This window comes from Falco naumanni, chromosome 5 (genome assembly GCF_017639655.2).
Source record: "Falco naumanni isolate bFalNau1 chromosome 5, bFalNau1.pat, whole genome shotgun sequence".
Taxonomy (NCBI): Eukaryota; Metazoa; Chordata; class Aves; order Falconiformes; family Falconidae; genus Falco; species Falco naumanni.
In genome coordinates, this window is record NC_054058.1 from 40,998,668 (window position 1) to 41,010,889 (window position 12,222).

At 42.4% G+C, this 12,222-nt stretch overlaps 1 protein-coding gene across 3 annotated transcripts in view; it reads right to left on the reverse strand.

Moving 5' to 3' along the window:
- The window catches only part of SLC6A15 (solute carrier family 6 member 15), a 38,991-nt gene extending 27,262 nt beyond the window's left edge, over window positions 1–11,729 (reverse strand). Inside the window, exons 1-2 of one of the 3 annotated variants that reach the window (XM_040596354.1) lie at window positions 11,502–11,729; window positions 352–829 (exon numbers count right to left, since the gene is read on the reverse strand). In XM_040596354.1, the coding sequence (XP_040452288.1) occupies window positions 352–640 (289 nt within the window). In that variant the 5' untranslated portion in view covers window positions 641–829; window positions 11,502–11,729. Of the gene's footprint in view, window positions 1–351; window positions 830–11,227; window positions 11,332–11,491 lie in introns of those variants that run through there. The other 2 variants (XM_040596355.1, XM_040596356.1) reach the window with 2 other exon arrangements.
- Between the last annotated feature and the right edge of the window lie 493 nt (window positions 11,730–12,222).

Here is a 12,222-nt window from a genome sequence, read left to right on the forward strand (position 1 = left end):
TGCCTTGATTTGTTGTCCAAGTACAACAAAAAACACTTTAGCACAATAGCACTGTCCTAAATAATGCAACCCCTTCATAAATATGTGTTTTGCTTAGCCACTAGTTTGACCACTTGTTAAGGTCATATCAGGAACTTTCTCCCCTCAAATGGAATCTTAGAAGAATCTTCTACTTAAACAGATGTGTCTCTCTATTTAGAGAGAATATGGGGCTTTCCTCATGGCTCTGGCAGAAGTTAAAAGAAAAACCTGACACGATGGAGCAAGTTTTACTGTGGATATCTCTGCTAACCTTGAGACCTGAGAGGTTAGCTTCATCATTTAGCTACGACTAGCTATCACAAGACTTACCTCCACCATTTTTCTGACACAGATATGGGAATCGCCACACATTCCCCAATCCCACAGAAAATCCAACTTGTGCCAGAATATACTGGAGTTTGCTGTTCCAAGCAGGTCTTTCATCTTCTACATCTGAGCCTTCTTCAACATCTACATCTTTTTCTTCCTGATCATCAACCATAAGTTCACTCTTCTTAAAGGCATCATCTGAAGAGTCTTCATTAGAGAGAAGGTCCTTAACTGACTCAATGACCTCATCATCTAGTTCTCTTTTCACTACCTTGCTGTTCTTAGGCATTTGTAATACGAGAAAAATAGTAAGATCAAGTTCAGCTGAGACAGATGGACAAGCGCTGAAGAAAGCTCTCCCCCTGTTCCACTAAAAATATTGAAGAAACAGACTGAAGATAGTGCCTGATGAGTCCTTGATAGTAGGCAACCAAGAGTAAAGACCTCTGCTTCTCAACACTTGTTCTACTGAAAGTATCTGTGGGAAGAAAAAAAAAAAAAAAAAAAAAAAAGAACAACATTACACTATTATGCAGAACAAACATCATTTAGAAGACATATGCTTTGGTTTACCAATTTCTGCTGATCTCAATGACTTGACAAGAGGAGAAAGAGATAAAAAAGGAATGTTAAACCATTTCCAAATTGTAGGAATTAAACCCACTGTTTGGTCTTAAATATTTATGTTGAATACATTTCATTCACTTGCTACGGGTTTTTTGGGGGGTTGATTTTTGTTTCCTAAATCGCTCATATTCTGACAACATAACAAGATTTTCTTATCAGGCATAATGGCATATGCACTTTACATAAAATTTAGGACCCCAATTCTATTACTTTTTGACTTAGCAGCTGTATTTGAATTTATTAAAAATATTTTAAGAGAAGCAGATCTAAGTTTTTCATACCATTTCAGGAAGTCATACAGCAATTAAATATTTGATATACAGGATGCACCTAGTGCTTTCAAAAGCAAGGGTGACTTATTTTCCTATATCCTTCATCAAGGAATTTATAATCACAATCATATTTTCAAAGGAGAGATGCTCATCTCTTATGAGCTTTGATGCTTTAGATAGTTGCTTAGAAATAGGAAATAAATAGGCATATCTGAAACATCTGAAAAGCTGTAACCAAACCCATTTAAAAAGCCTGCTGTTTCAAACATGCACGTACAGACACAAAAATGCTTGCACTTGAATACGTGTTTTTCTTTAACACAATGAATCACTTAAAAAGACAGACTTGCTTGCAGCTGCCATGCTGAAGGTAAGTGTAAGATTTTGGGGAGGAATGTTTTTTGAGAAATTCTTCACTAATCACATGGGATAAAACTAGTATGTGCAAAGCCATCTGCACAATTAAGAGCCTTAAAAGGGATTTAGATTATGTGTAAAGCTTTACAAAAACCCTAAAGAGGGAATACACAAGCAGTCTAATCAAGAGCTGCTAACTGATGAGAATCAGAAATTACTCTGGGATACATGAGACCTTTCAGCTTTTGCTTATGGACTTGCTGAAACATTTGGTCCATAGGACGAAGGCTGTATCACATTCTGATGAACTCCCACGTAGCTGGGAACTGCAAGGTATTATTTCTGGACTGTTAGCACAATAATTGAGAGACCAAGCATCTCACGGCTGCCTCAGTGACGGATCAGAAGGAAAGATGTTAAGCCACTAGAACCCAGCCCACAGCTTATGAAGATGAGACTTCCCAACAACAGAACTAAAACCTCTGCCACCAAAAGGACTATCAGCAGCCTCCTGACCAACAGGACAATTACCTTTTTCAATAGTTCCCAAGGATCTGGAAGTTGAACTTCACTCCAGTTGCCTACTGAACTCCATTGTTACCTCTCTTCATTCATTCCATGGACTCCTGTCACTGCCTTTTCACTTTCCCTCTCCTGTTGCTGAGAAGAGACAGTAACTCCAACTCTGGCAGACAGCCCAAATTTTTTAAGCACTGTAAAGCCTACTGGTTTGTGATCTGCTTCATGCTCATTATTGTTGCAGAAGGGTTCAGGGTCCTATAAACCTTCCTTCTAATACGTGGTGGAATTAGTATCAGGCTTTGTTGTGACTGATACCAGTTCTTAAAAAAAATTAAGTGCATGAGCTATACACAGAACAGTATAATAGGGAAAGAGAGCTGTTAAGACAATAGAGAAATCCTAGTACTGTATCCTGTACATCTGGGCTAAAGTAACGTATCTTCAGGCCTCTTTTTATCTGTTTAATATTTTGGGGTGTAAACTCAAAGGACTACACCCTCTTCTATTACATGTATGGTTCAGTACTCTTAGCTCTGACTCGAGACATCTAGGTAGAACCAGAACGCAGTAATACCTTGAGCTGAAGCACTTAAGCAGTCCTAAAGGAGTTTTGGGACTATACGCCACAGCAACTGGTACTTCAACCACTACTTTTAGTCACATTGCAAACTTCTCTTTTCCTTCTGTTCCACTGATGTAAATTAGAGCACAGCTTCTCAGTTCCAGTAATTAATAATAAGTTTAGGGTATACATTAAAACAAAACAATCTTCTCTCTGTATTTAATATAACAGCTGCACAAGTGAAACTATATCAGTATTTGCCTGTAGATCTGAAATCCTTCTCTAACTGTAATAAGCAAAATATATTTTCAGTTGAAAAGGCATAAAACATCTATCAGTATTTATTAAAAGGTTTTAAAAGGTCATATCTGTATTAATTATTTTAGATAGTAGTAACTTTCATGGCAGCAGTATGATTTATCTGGAGCTCTCAGATGAGTCAATTCAAACTGAAATTGCATCATTCTGTCCTGTCATGCGTTAAACATTGCATTACTACACTTCAGAATAAACTGGGCTTGATACTTTTATTCCTAGCACAGTATCATATTAATTTCCCTTTCGTTAACCTTCCATTAAGCAGGATGTTATCCATAGCACTCATCACTGTACAAGACCTGCAATAGTTGCAGAGCTTGAGAAAAATGTGGGAGAAATGCTCAGCAGACTGGTGCTTGGTTCTAACAGAATACGTATTCTTGGTCAAACTGAATCAATAATGCAGGAGAGTCCTTCAGGATACATCATCATAAATCCATAAGTGGTCTCTCACTGTCAGATTTAACAACTTGTTCTCTGTACTAAAGGAGTCAGTACCAAACTAAACAAGGAGTCCTACCTCACCAGACACTACCATCAGCTACAAATGTTCAAAGCATGGTCCCAGCTGGTTTGTGCAGGGTCTGCCATTGTGTGCTCAGCACTCCCAGAACACACTCCAAAACATGCACAGAAGCCTCCCTCTTCAACCCAAAACAAATGTGCACAGAAGGCAGATACCAAACTACTCAGCCCGAGTTAGGCCTAGATATGAGTGCTCCCTAGTGAAAACTGCATAGATACCTAGTAAAGTTCACCAGCACAGTCTCGCTAAACACAAACCACTGAACAAGCTCCTTATTTTTTTATTTTTTTTTTTACATCACCGTATTGAACTTCAGCATTTTGACTTGTAAAATGCTATTTTAGACTCCCACACCACATGGATCTAGTCCAGTATTGAAGTTCTTTGTTAGCATCAAATAGTAATTAGGAAATATCATGCCAAATTCTGTTAAACTGCTCTTTCGTTAGTTCCCCTACTAGCTAACCTTCTACACAGTCCTGTGCAGTAATACATTATTATGTGATAGGACTGTTTGTGCTAAGTATCATTAAAAATCTACATAAGCCACCGTATTTACTAGTGAAGTACAGAATTTGGTATAATAGACTCAGTCATTACTGAGACCATTTTAAACTCCAAGTTCTAAACAGTGACATATTTTAAAATATTACTATACTACACTGTTACCAGCACCTTGGAATAAAAGCAAAATGTCTGAAGTATAACATAGCCTTATCAAACCTGTTTGTTTGGGGGTTGCTTTGGTTTTGGGTGGGTTTTTTTTTCCCATATATTAGATGTAGATCATGGAATTTGATCGACTGATTTAATTCTGGTTTCCAAGCAGTTTCACTCATCCTTTTCATAACTCAAATGATGTCATATGTCAGGTGAAAACACTGAAGGGAAATTTCTATTATCACATTTACTGGAAAATATTAATATTTCTACTACTAAAATGAAAAAATAAAGATGCTATCTCTTTTCTTATGTAAAATAACTTTAAAAAAAAATCAAAAATTTATCTTAAAACTGACCTGACAGGTGTGTGTATTGTTTGAGGGAATTTAACAGAATGGTAATTGCTGAACAGTACATGGTTCAGTCTGAAGAACATTCAGAAAATTATTGTGTCACTGAATTACCAGTAATAACTGATCTGAGTTACAAACTTTTGGAAACAACTTACTAAATCAAACAAATCAGCTGGATTTTTATGATGTCTTACTAGCACTGTCCTCAATATGTTACAGTCTCTATTTCTTTTTCATACTGAAAGATAAAACAGTGAGTCTTTTCTGACACATCATGCAGACTGCAGACCCAAACTTCCTTTCTCAGAACACAGTGGGAATTTTGTTATTTTCTTCTACAGAAGAAGCAGCAAGCCTTAATACATCAGCGTGCAGAAGTAAAGTAACCTGATTAGACTCCCACATTATTAGCAGATTAAGCAATAATAATCCCTTGCGACAGAGAATTCAGACCCAAATTAGCTCCCTGGGAGATCTGAGCTTGCTATAGAACTTTTACTTCAGCTTCAGGCCCACATTCAGACACACTGGCACAGGGAGATAAGACCTGCAAAGCCTCCGCTGACTAAACTGCAAGCGTTTGCAGGAAGACTCAAAGGAACTTCATTAGTCAAAGGACCGAGACACACTGAAAAATGTTGCTGCATGCCCTTTTCTCCCCATCTTTCTTATACATAATACAAAGTAAGGGAGTTGTACTAGCTCTGTCCAATGCTGCCTGCTCCTCTTTACCATTAAGCTAGTAATGGATCTTATGTCAGGCTCCCTCTTGACACAGGTCTAGAGAGCTCTTCTTGCCAATATACGGGCAGTAGTAGATGAACATCATTACTTCTAGTTCTCTCAACTGTGTAGTACCAGTAAACAATTAAAAGTTATGAGGCTGGAGATTTTCACAATGCATGCAGAAAACACAAACACCAAAAAAAAAAAAAAAATATCTCACTTGCTTACAAATTTGGAAGTATAATGAGTACAACTGCCCCACGTTCTTGCAATTACAGCACAAGTCTCTACAAAAAACCTATTTGTAAAGCAACTTCATGTTTAAAATATTCCACAACACTATTGCAACAACTGATAGAACTAAATAATAAAGAACTTTTAACAATGTTTTTCTGACATAAATTAGGACACGATTTTTTTTACATTGTGCTCCTTTTTAAAACCTGCACTCCTTGCCAAAAAGGAAAGTCCAATAAACCCTCCATTCTTTTCTAACACAGTGAACTTTATTTTTTCTTCATTATTTTATTTTTATATCTGAGGAAAAAACAACAATTTAGCAAAATTATTTACATTCAAATTTTAACACATTACAAATAATCCTCAAATCTTCTTTGATCAAAAATAGCTTCAATCTTCAATGTGAGTTGGGGGGGGGGGGGGGGGGGGGATAATTAAAATAGCATGTTCATACCTCATAAAAGACTATCAAGAAAGTCCAGACAAAAAGCAACTTTCTACAAGGCTACTGTAGATCATCAAAAACCAGATAAAAGAAAGGATACCTTTGTAAGTTAAATGTTTGCCATTAAAGGGAGAAAAAGATTAACGTTCTGTTCTTCAGACCTCTGTGTTCTTCTCCAGTGAAGCAGCTAACATATCAACATGCTGCTGGGGGGGGGGGGGGGGGGGGGGGGGGGGGGGGGGGAGCAAAATGCAATATAAAGCTGCAGCCAGTTCACATTACTATAATATCTGCTTTCAAGGTAGATTATGATAGTACAGTATACCAGTCCAGTCCTACAAGCTTATGATCTTACATTCCCATTCTACAAAATCTCCACCTTGACTCCCAGTGAAGAAACCAGTATGATTCAGCAGAGGATACAGAACTAAAAGTCAGGATTCTCATCACAGCAGATGTTCATTACAGATCCTGATGGATATATTCATGCCAAACATTTCAGTTTGTATGAAATCACTGGATGAGAACTGTATGCAAAAGCGAAGAAGATGAGCTTTTTCAACTTGAAGGAAACCTGTAAAATGCATCTCTAATACCAGTCTACGAGCCAGGCAGAAGAAAGCATGATGGGAACAACCAATACAGGAAAAGGCAAACCAAAAGTTTTAGGAACAAAGGACTACTGTGAGTCTGCAAAAAAGGAACTGGGCCACTGGTGCAGACAGGATGGTGCTAGGGCAGGGGGGGAATAGCTAATGACCATCATATCTGAATGAGAAAGAGAGAAGGAAGACTGCAGGAGCAAACCAGGTGTCCTGGGAGTATTGTGATTGTGAAGAATGGCTATCGCTGGGGGTATCTGTGTATAGATTATTTCGGCAACAGTTACACTGAGTTACAGTACTCCCTGCACAGACTGAATTACTGCTGCAATGCAGCATCATATTCTTTGGCAGAAATAAGAATACGCACCATAGCCTTTTTGCCTAGTCAAGCCCATTTTTATCTATCTACTGAAGCAGCCATTATGCTCCTCTTCAGCCTGAACTACATGATCGAGCATTTTTCCCTAGCTAGTTTTAATAAGCTTGTCAGTAACACATACAGATTCAGTAAGTACTGAACTCCATCATAACGAAACATAGTTACATTGTATACAATGAAACTTCAATTTCTCTGCATTCTTCCCTGATGCTATCTGAGACATGCTAATGCATGTTACAGATACTACATTACATTGTAATAAAGTAAGAGCTCTTTGGGCTACAGGAGACTTCAAAGCATTAGAAAGACTAAATGTTTTTGATTCTCGTGTCTCTATACAATTAAACCATTTAGACTGTAGCAGAACTATTTAAAAGATGCAAGACTAAATTCACACCTGCTGCAAATACGGGTAGTTATAGCGACTTCAGTGACACTGCATCTGCTGGAAAATTTGTTCTCAGTTCCCACAAAATGTTCTTCCTGGCTTTATCTTACATCAAGACCCTGCATCTGTCTCAAATGCAGGCAGCTTCTCTCCCAGGCCAGTCTCCTTAAATTTTAGTTACAGGAGAATACTTTCTACTATTATTATAACAATAAACACAATGAGTTGACAAATACAGTAAGATTTCTTTCTCAAAATTGTTCAGTCAATAGATGTGATCTTCTTGTATGTACAACTTCTTCCAAATCACTGCCCAATAGAAATTCCTATGAACAGAAATACCTGTCTAAGAGAGAATGTTACAACCTAAAGCTCTTGAATGTCTTTTTTTTTCCTCCCCTTTTTGTTGCATATAATCTCTGAAGACTTTATTGGCCTTACTGTATTTTCTCACCTGCTTTCACAGATTTCTCCGTATTTCTTCTCACAAATCAACTTCACTGAAATACTTCACAGACTTACATTATGTGCTAACTGTAATTCCCTATTCAGATGAAGAAAACACGTCACTTATTCTGCAGTCTTTTCTTATATGTACTTTACTGAAGGAACAAATTCAATAGTTACCACTCCTCCAGCTGAAGCTGAGGGAAGTAATCTCAGCAATTCTGACAATACTCCACCCTTGACCGGTGAAGCTCAAAAGGCTTAACTGCTGGCAGCTTGAAACAAAGTCTCTGTTTTCTAAGTTCACCTTATAAGCTGCAAGAGGAACACAACTTTATAAAATCTTGTAACGCTTCTGAGAAGTAAGAGGATTAAAAGTATATGAAATATTTCACTAAAGTATGGAAGTTATTTAAGTTGCAAAATCAAGTACTGAAAGTTAGACACTACCAGATATATAGCTGCCCTGAGACCTTAATTCTCTGCCTTCTGTGCTTCGGGATGGATCAATAAATAAATCACATCGTCCTTGGGAAGAATTTATGTGATTACTACTTTGTCTGGTTTTTATACACAAGCAAAGAAGCTGAATTGTTCTTAGGTTAGCAGAAATCTTGCTTCTCCTCAAATCTGATTGTTTAATTCCATTATATAAATCGTGTTTTAAATTTATGTTACAGTAAAACCCCACATCTTTAAAAAGAAAATCATTAATACCAATTCCACTATAGAACAATCAAACACTGTAGGCTTTCCCATCCTTTCTCCATTTTGGCTTAGAGCATGCTGAATCATTAGCACTGCACTACACATTTCCGACACTTGAAATGCAAAAATAATACCATTTGCCAGCAGCAAAAAAATTTTTCCCCCAAAGTGGGAAATACACTACTGGCATGTGAGTTAGATTCAAGGCATTGTACACAGTGTTACATCTTTTTCTTTTCCTTCTCCCATACAGAAAATAAGGAACCCCCAGTCTTAAGAGTGAAGGGTAAGAATGAAGCACTCCATTTCAGTGTAGGCTTCTGGGAAGCTCAGCCCAGTTACTGCCATTGCCTAAAGCAACCGTTCTGGCAGTTACCATTGCTCTTTCACACAAGTTGTACAGATGGGCTTGTATGGTTTTGTGCATCTGCTCTTCAGCAGAGTAGTGCTCAGTTATCATTTGTCGATGATACTTTCATTCCTCAATTATTCAAGAACATTCCCTGAGTAATGGCAAGATTTACTTTGAATCAAATTTCAAGGAAGAAGGGAGTTGCTTAAGTTTCGAGATGCCACCTGCTGATATATCAATGTCATTCTGCAATCAACTGAGAGTTCAGAGATATTTACAGTCACATGGAAAAGCTGCTACTGGTATTATCATTTTTTACAATCTATTGCCATGTTGATCTATAAGCTTTATGAGCAAAGGGCTCAGAACTGTTCTACTGATATTTTGCCTTTTGAGCAAGAACATTATTCCTTGGTATGAGTGAAACAGAGCAATGGAATGTAGCTAAGAGAGGTGACATGGACTGGTGAATGTGTCCTCAATGTTGTACACACTTCTGGTTGTACACTAGAGAATTTCGGGGAAAAAAAATAAAAGTCTGCCTTCCCAAAAAGATTCCTACCACAAATACTTCCCAAGTGATGTAATTCCATACCACTGAGCAGCAACTACTCCAGTATATCTAACAATGCAATTTATGCCAAAATGAATTGCTGTAATTAGTAGATTGTGATTCTAAATAACCTGTGATTTTTTTTTTCTTTTCTGATAAATTCAGCATTTTAGAAGTTCTGTGCATACAGTATTTTGCAATATACAGCAGGGAAGAGAGTTGACAGAGTTGTTCCATCTATATGGTTCTCATCTGCACTACTATTTTTTTTTAAAAAAAAACAACATCATAAGAATAACAAGACACTAAAGGTCAACAGAAATCATTTTATGCTGCAAAACTAGTTTCAAGATGCCTTAGCAGTTTCACTTACTCAGTTTCACTATTGGTGACACATCTGAACAACTATGAAATGGTTTGGGTTTTGACACAGAGATCAAAACCAATGGGATTTTTGTTCTTGAATCTGAAGTGCAGAGTTGAGCCCAAACAGAGTGTCTGATATGCACTGAATGCAGGCTGTAATTCTATATTTATCTTAATATGGTCTACGTGTAAACCAAGATCTTTTACATTGACCAAGACAAAAACCAAGCAATCTTTCCTTATTTTTTTAAATTTCCTATTTGATGAGCTGTTGATGGGAAACAAACACGCTACTAAATAGAAAAATAAGGCTTCAGTATGTTGTCATAGTTTTTTAATCAAATGGAGTACGCTGTCTACATAACACACCCAGCGCACACGTAGATGACATCAAATAACAAAATCTTTACTTCATTTATACTTTTATTTGGAGAGGGAAACAGAGATTTGGAACCCTGTCTTATAAGCAGTATGCCACAGTGACATATTGATGGTGACGTACTACTGAGAAATAGTTAAGCTTCTCTTAGGAAACAATACTACAGCAGAGAGCTTGTTATGAAGCAATACCACACAGAAAATAAAATGGCTGATGAGGATGAGGTCTTGACTACACCTTTTACAAATAAAGTGCAATTTACTTAAGTGGAACGAATCCCATTGCACCTCTCATGTGGCAGGTCAGTGTGTCTGCGCGGACATATTTCAGTCATCTCCTTTACTTCCACAACAAAAGCAAAGCCTTGCAAAGAAATTCCACTTTGCTCTAATACTAGCAAAATCGGCACAAGACCTGCCAAAACGGGCATGGGAAATGAGAAGAATCAATAAGAGAACTGAAGAGAAAGAAAAAAAAATTAGATCAGTGGTAGAAAACCCAAGGTATGAACCAGCCCCAGCACACAGAGCACCGCAACCATTCAAATCCTGTATGGAAAACAAATGCAGGACGCACAAAGGTTGAGCAGCGGTCCTCGCCGCCATTCCCACCCAAACATGGCTGACGCCAGGGCGCACCGGCCCAGCCCCGGGGCCGCTCCCGCCGGCGCGGGGCGCGGGGGGCGCGGGGCTGCTGGTGCCCGCCCGGCGACGCCCACGCGCCGCGGCAGCAATGCAGCGCGCGGGCGCCCCCCACCCACCGCCCGCGCCGCCGCCCCGCGCCCCGCACGCTGCCGCCGGCACAAGGCGGGGACCGGCGCCCGCGCGCCGCCCCCGGCGATGTTCCCGCTCCCTCATCAGCCGGAGCGGCGAGGTCGGTCCCGCTGCCGGCCGTCCCGGGGCGCGGCCCGCACGGACCTGCCCGACGGAGGCAGCCCTCGTCCCGCTCTCCCTGAAACGCGCGACGCACGCACCGAAGGTGTCCCGCGCACCAGGCGGGCGGTGAATGAGACGCCTGCCACTCGTGGCAGGGAACGGGCGCAGGCTCCCCGCCCCAAAGCGGCAACAGCCCCGAGCATCCCAACCTACCGCCGAGTTAAACCACATGGGCGGCTTCCAGCGGGCGCTCGCTATTGTCTCCCGGCGGGCCGGCGCCCTCCCTGCCCGCGGGAGGCTGCCGCCGGGGCGAAGGCAAGCCGCCCCGGGGGGGCTGGAGGAACCCGCAGCAAAGCGGACCCCGGGCGGAAAGGGCCCCCCCCCGCCGGCACACACGCGGCGCCCCCCCCCCCCCCCCCCCCGCGGCCCCAGCCGCACGGCAGAGCAGGGAGAGCGCGGGGGCGGCTACCGCCTCACCTCGCCTTACCTCCACCCGCGGGGTTCACTGGGCGCCGGCTGCGGGAAGGAGGGGGTGGGGGGCTGGGTGCCCCCACGGGCTTGGAGCGGCGAGCGGGGCCGTGCGGGCGCGGGGCTCAGCGGCGGGCAGGCTGCGGTAGGCACATGTGCCCAGTCCTCGCTGCGACGGCGTTTAAAGACAGACATAAAAGCGGCGGGGGGAGAGGAAGGGGGAGGGCAACGCCGGGCAGGGGGAGCCGCACCTCCTGACGCAGGGAGGAGCTCCCCCCGCCTGCAGCAGCTTCTGCTTCGCTGGAGGCGGGCGGGGCGGAGGCGGCGGCGGGAGCGGGAGGAGGCGGCGGCGGGAGAGGAAGAGGAAAGGGAGAGGGAGAGGGAGAGGTCCGCCGGCATCGCTGCCGCGCAAAGCGCCCTGCGGCCGCGCCCCGGCACTGCGGTGGCCCGTCCCCTGCCGCCTTCTGCCTGGTCGCGGGACGGTCACGCTGTCCCCGGCCTGCGAGGGGCCGGTGGCGCTGCCCTGGGCCCACGTTGGCGGGGCGGTGGCCTCTGGGGTGGCCTGGAGGCGGGCGGCAGGCACACGGGTGTGGGCTTCCCTGCAGAGCGCGGAGGCTCCCCGGAAAAGGAGTTGCGTGGAGCGGGGGGTGCGGCCTGAGGAGGGCGGCGGGGCGGCCGCAGCGGGCACACCTGCGTGCGGGAGGCCGCGGGGCGCCGCGGGGCGAGGGATGGCGGCTGAG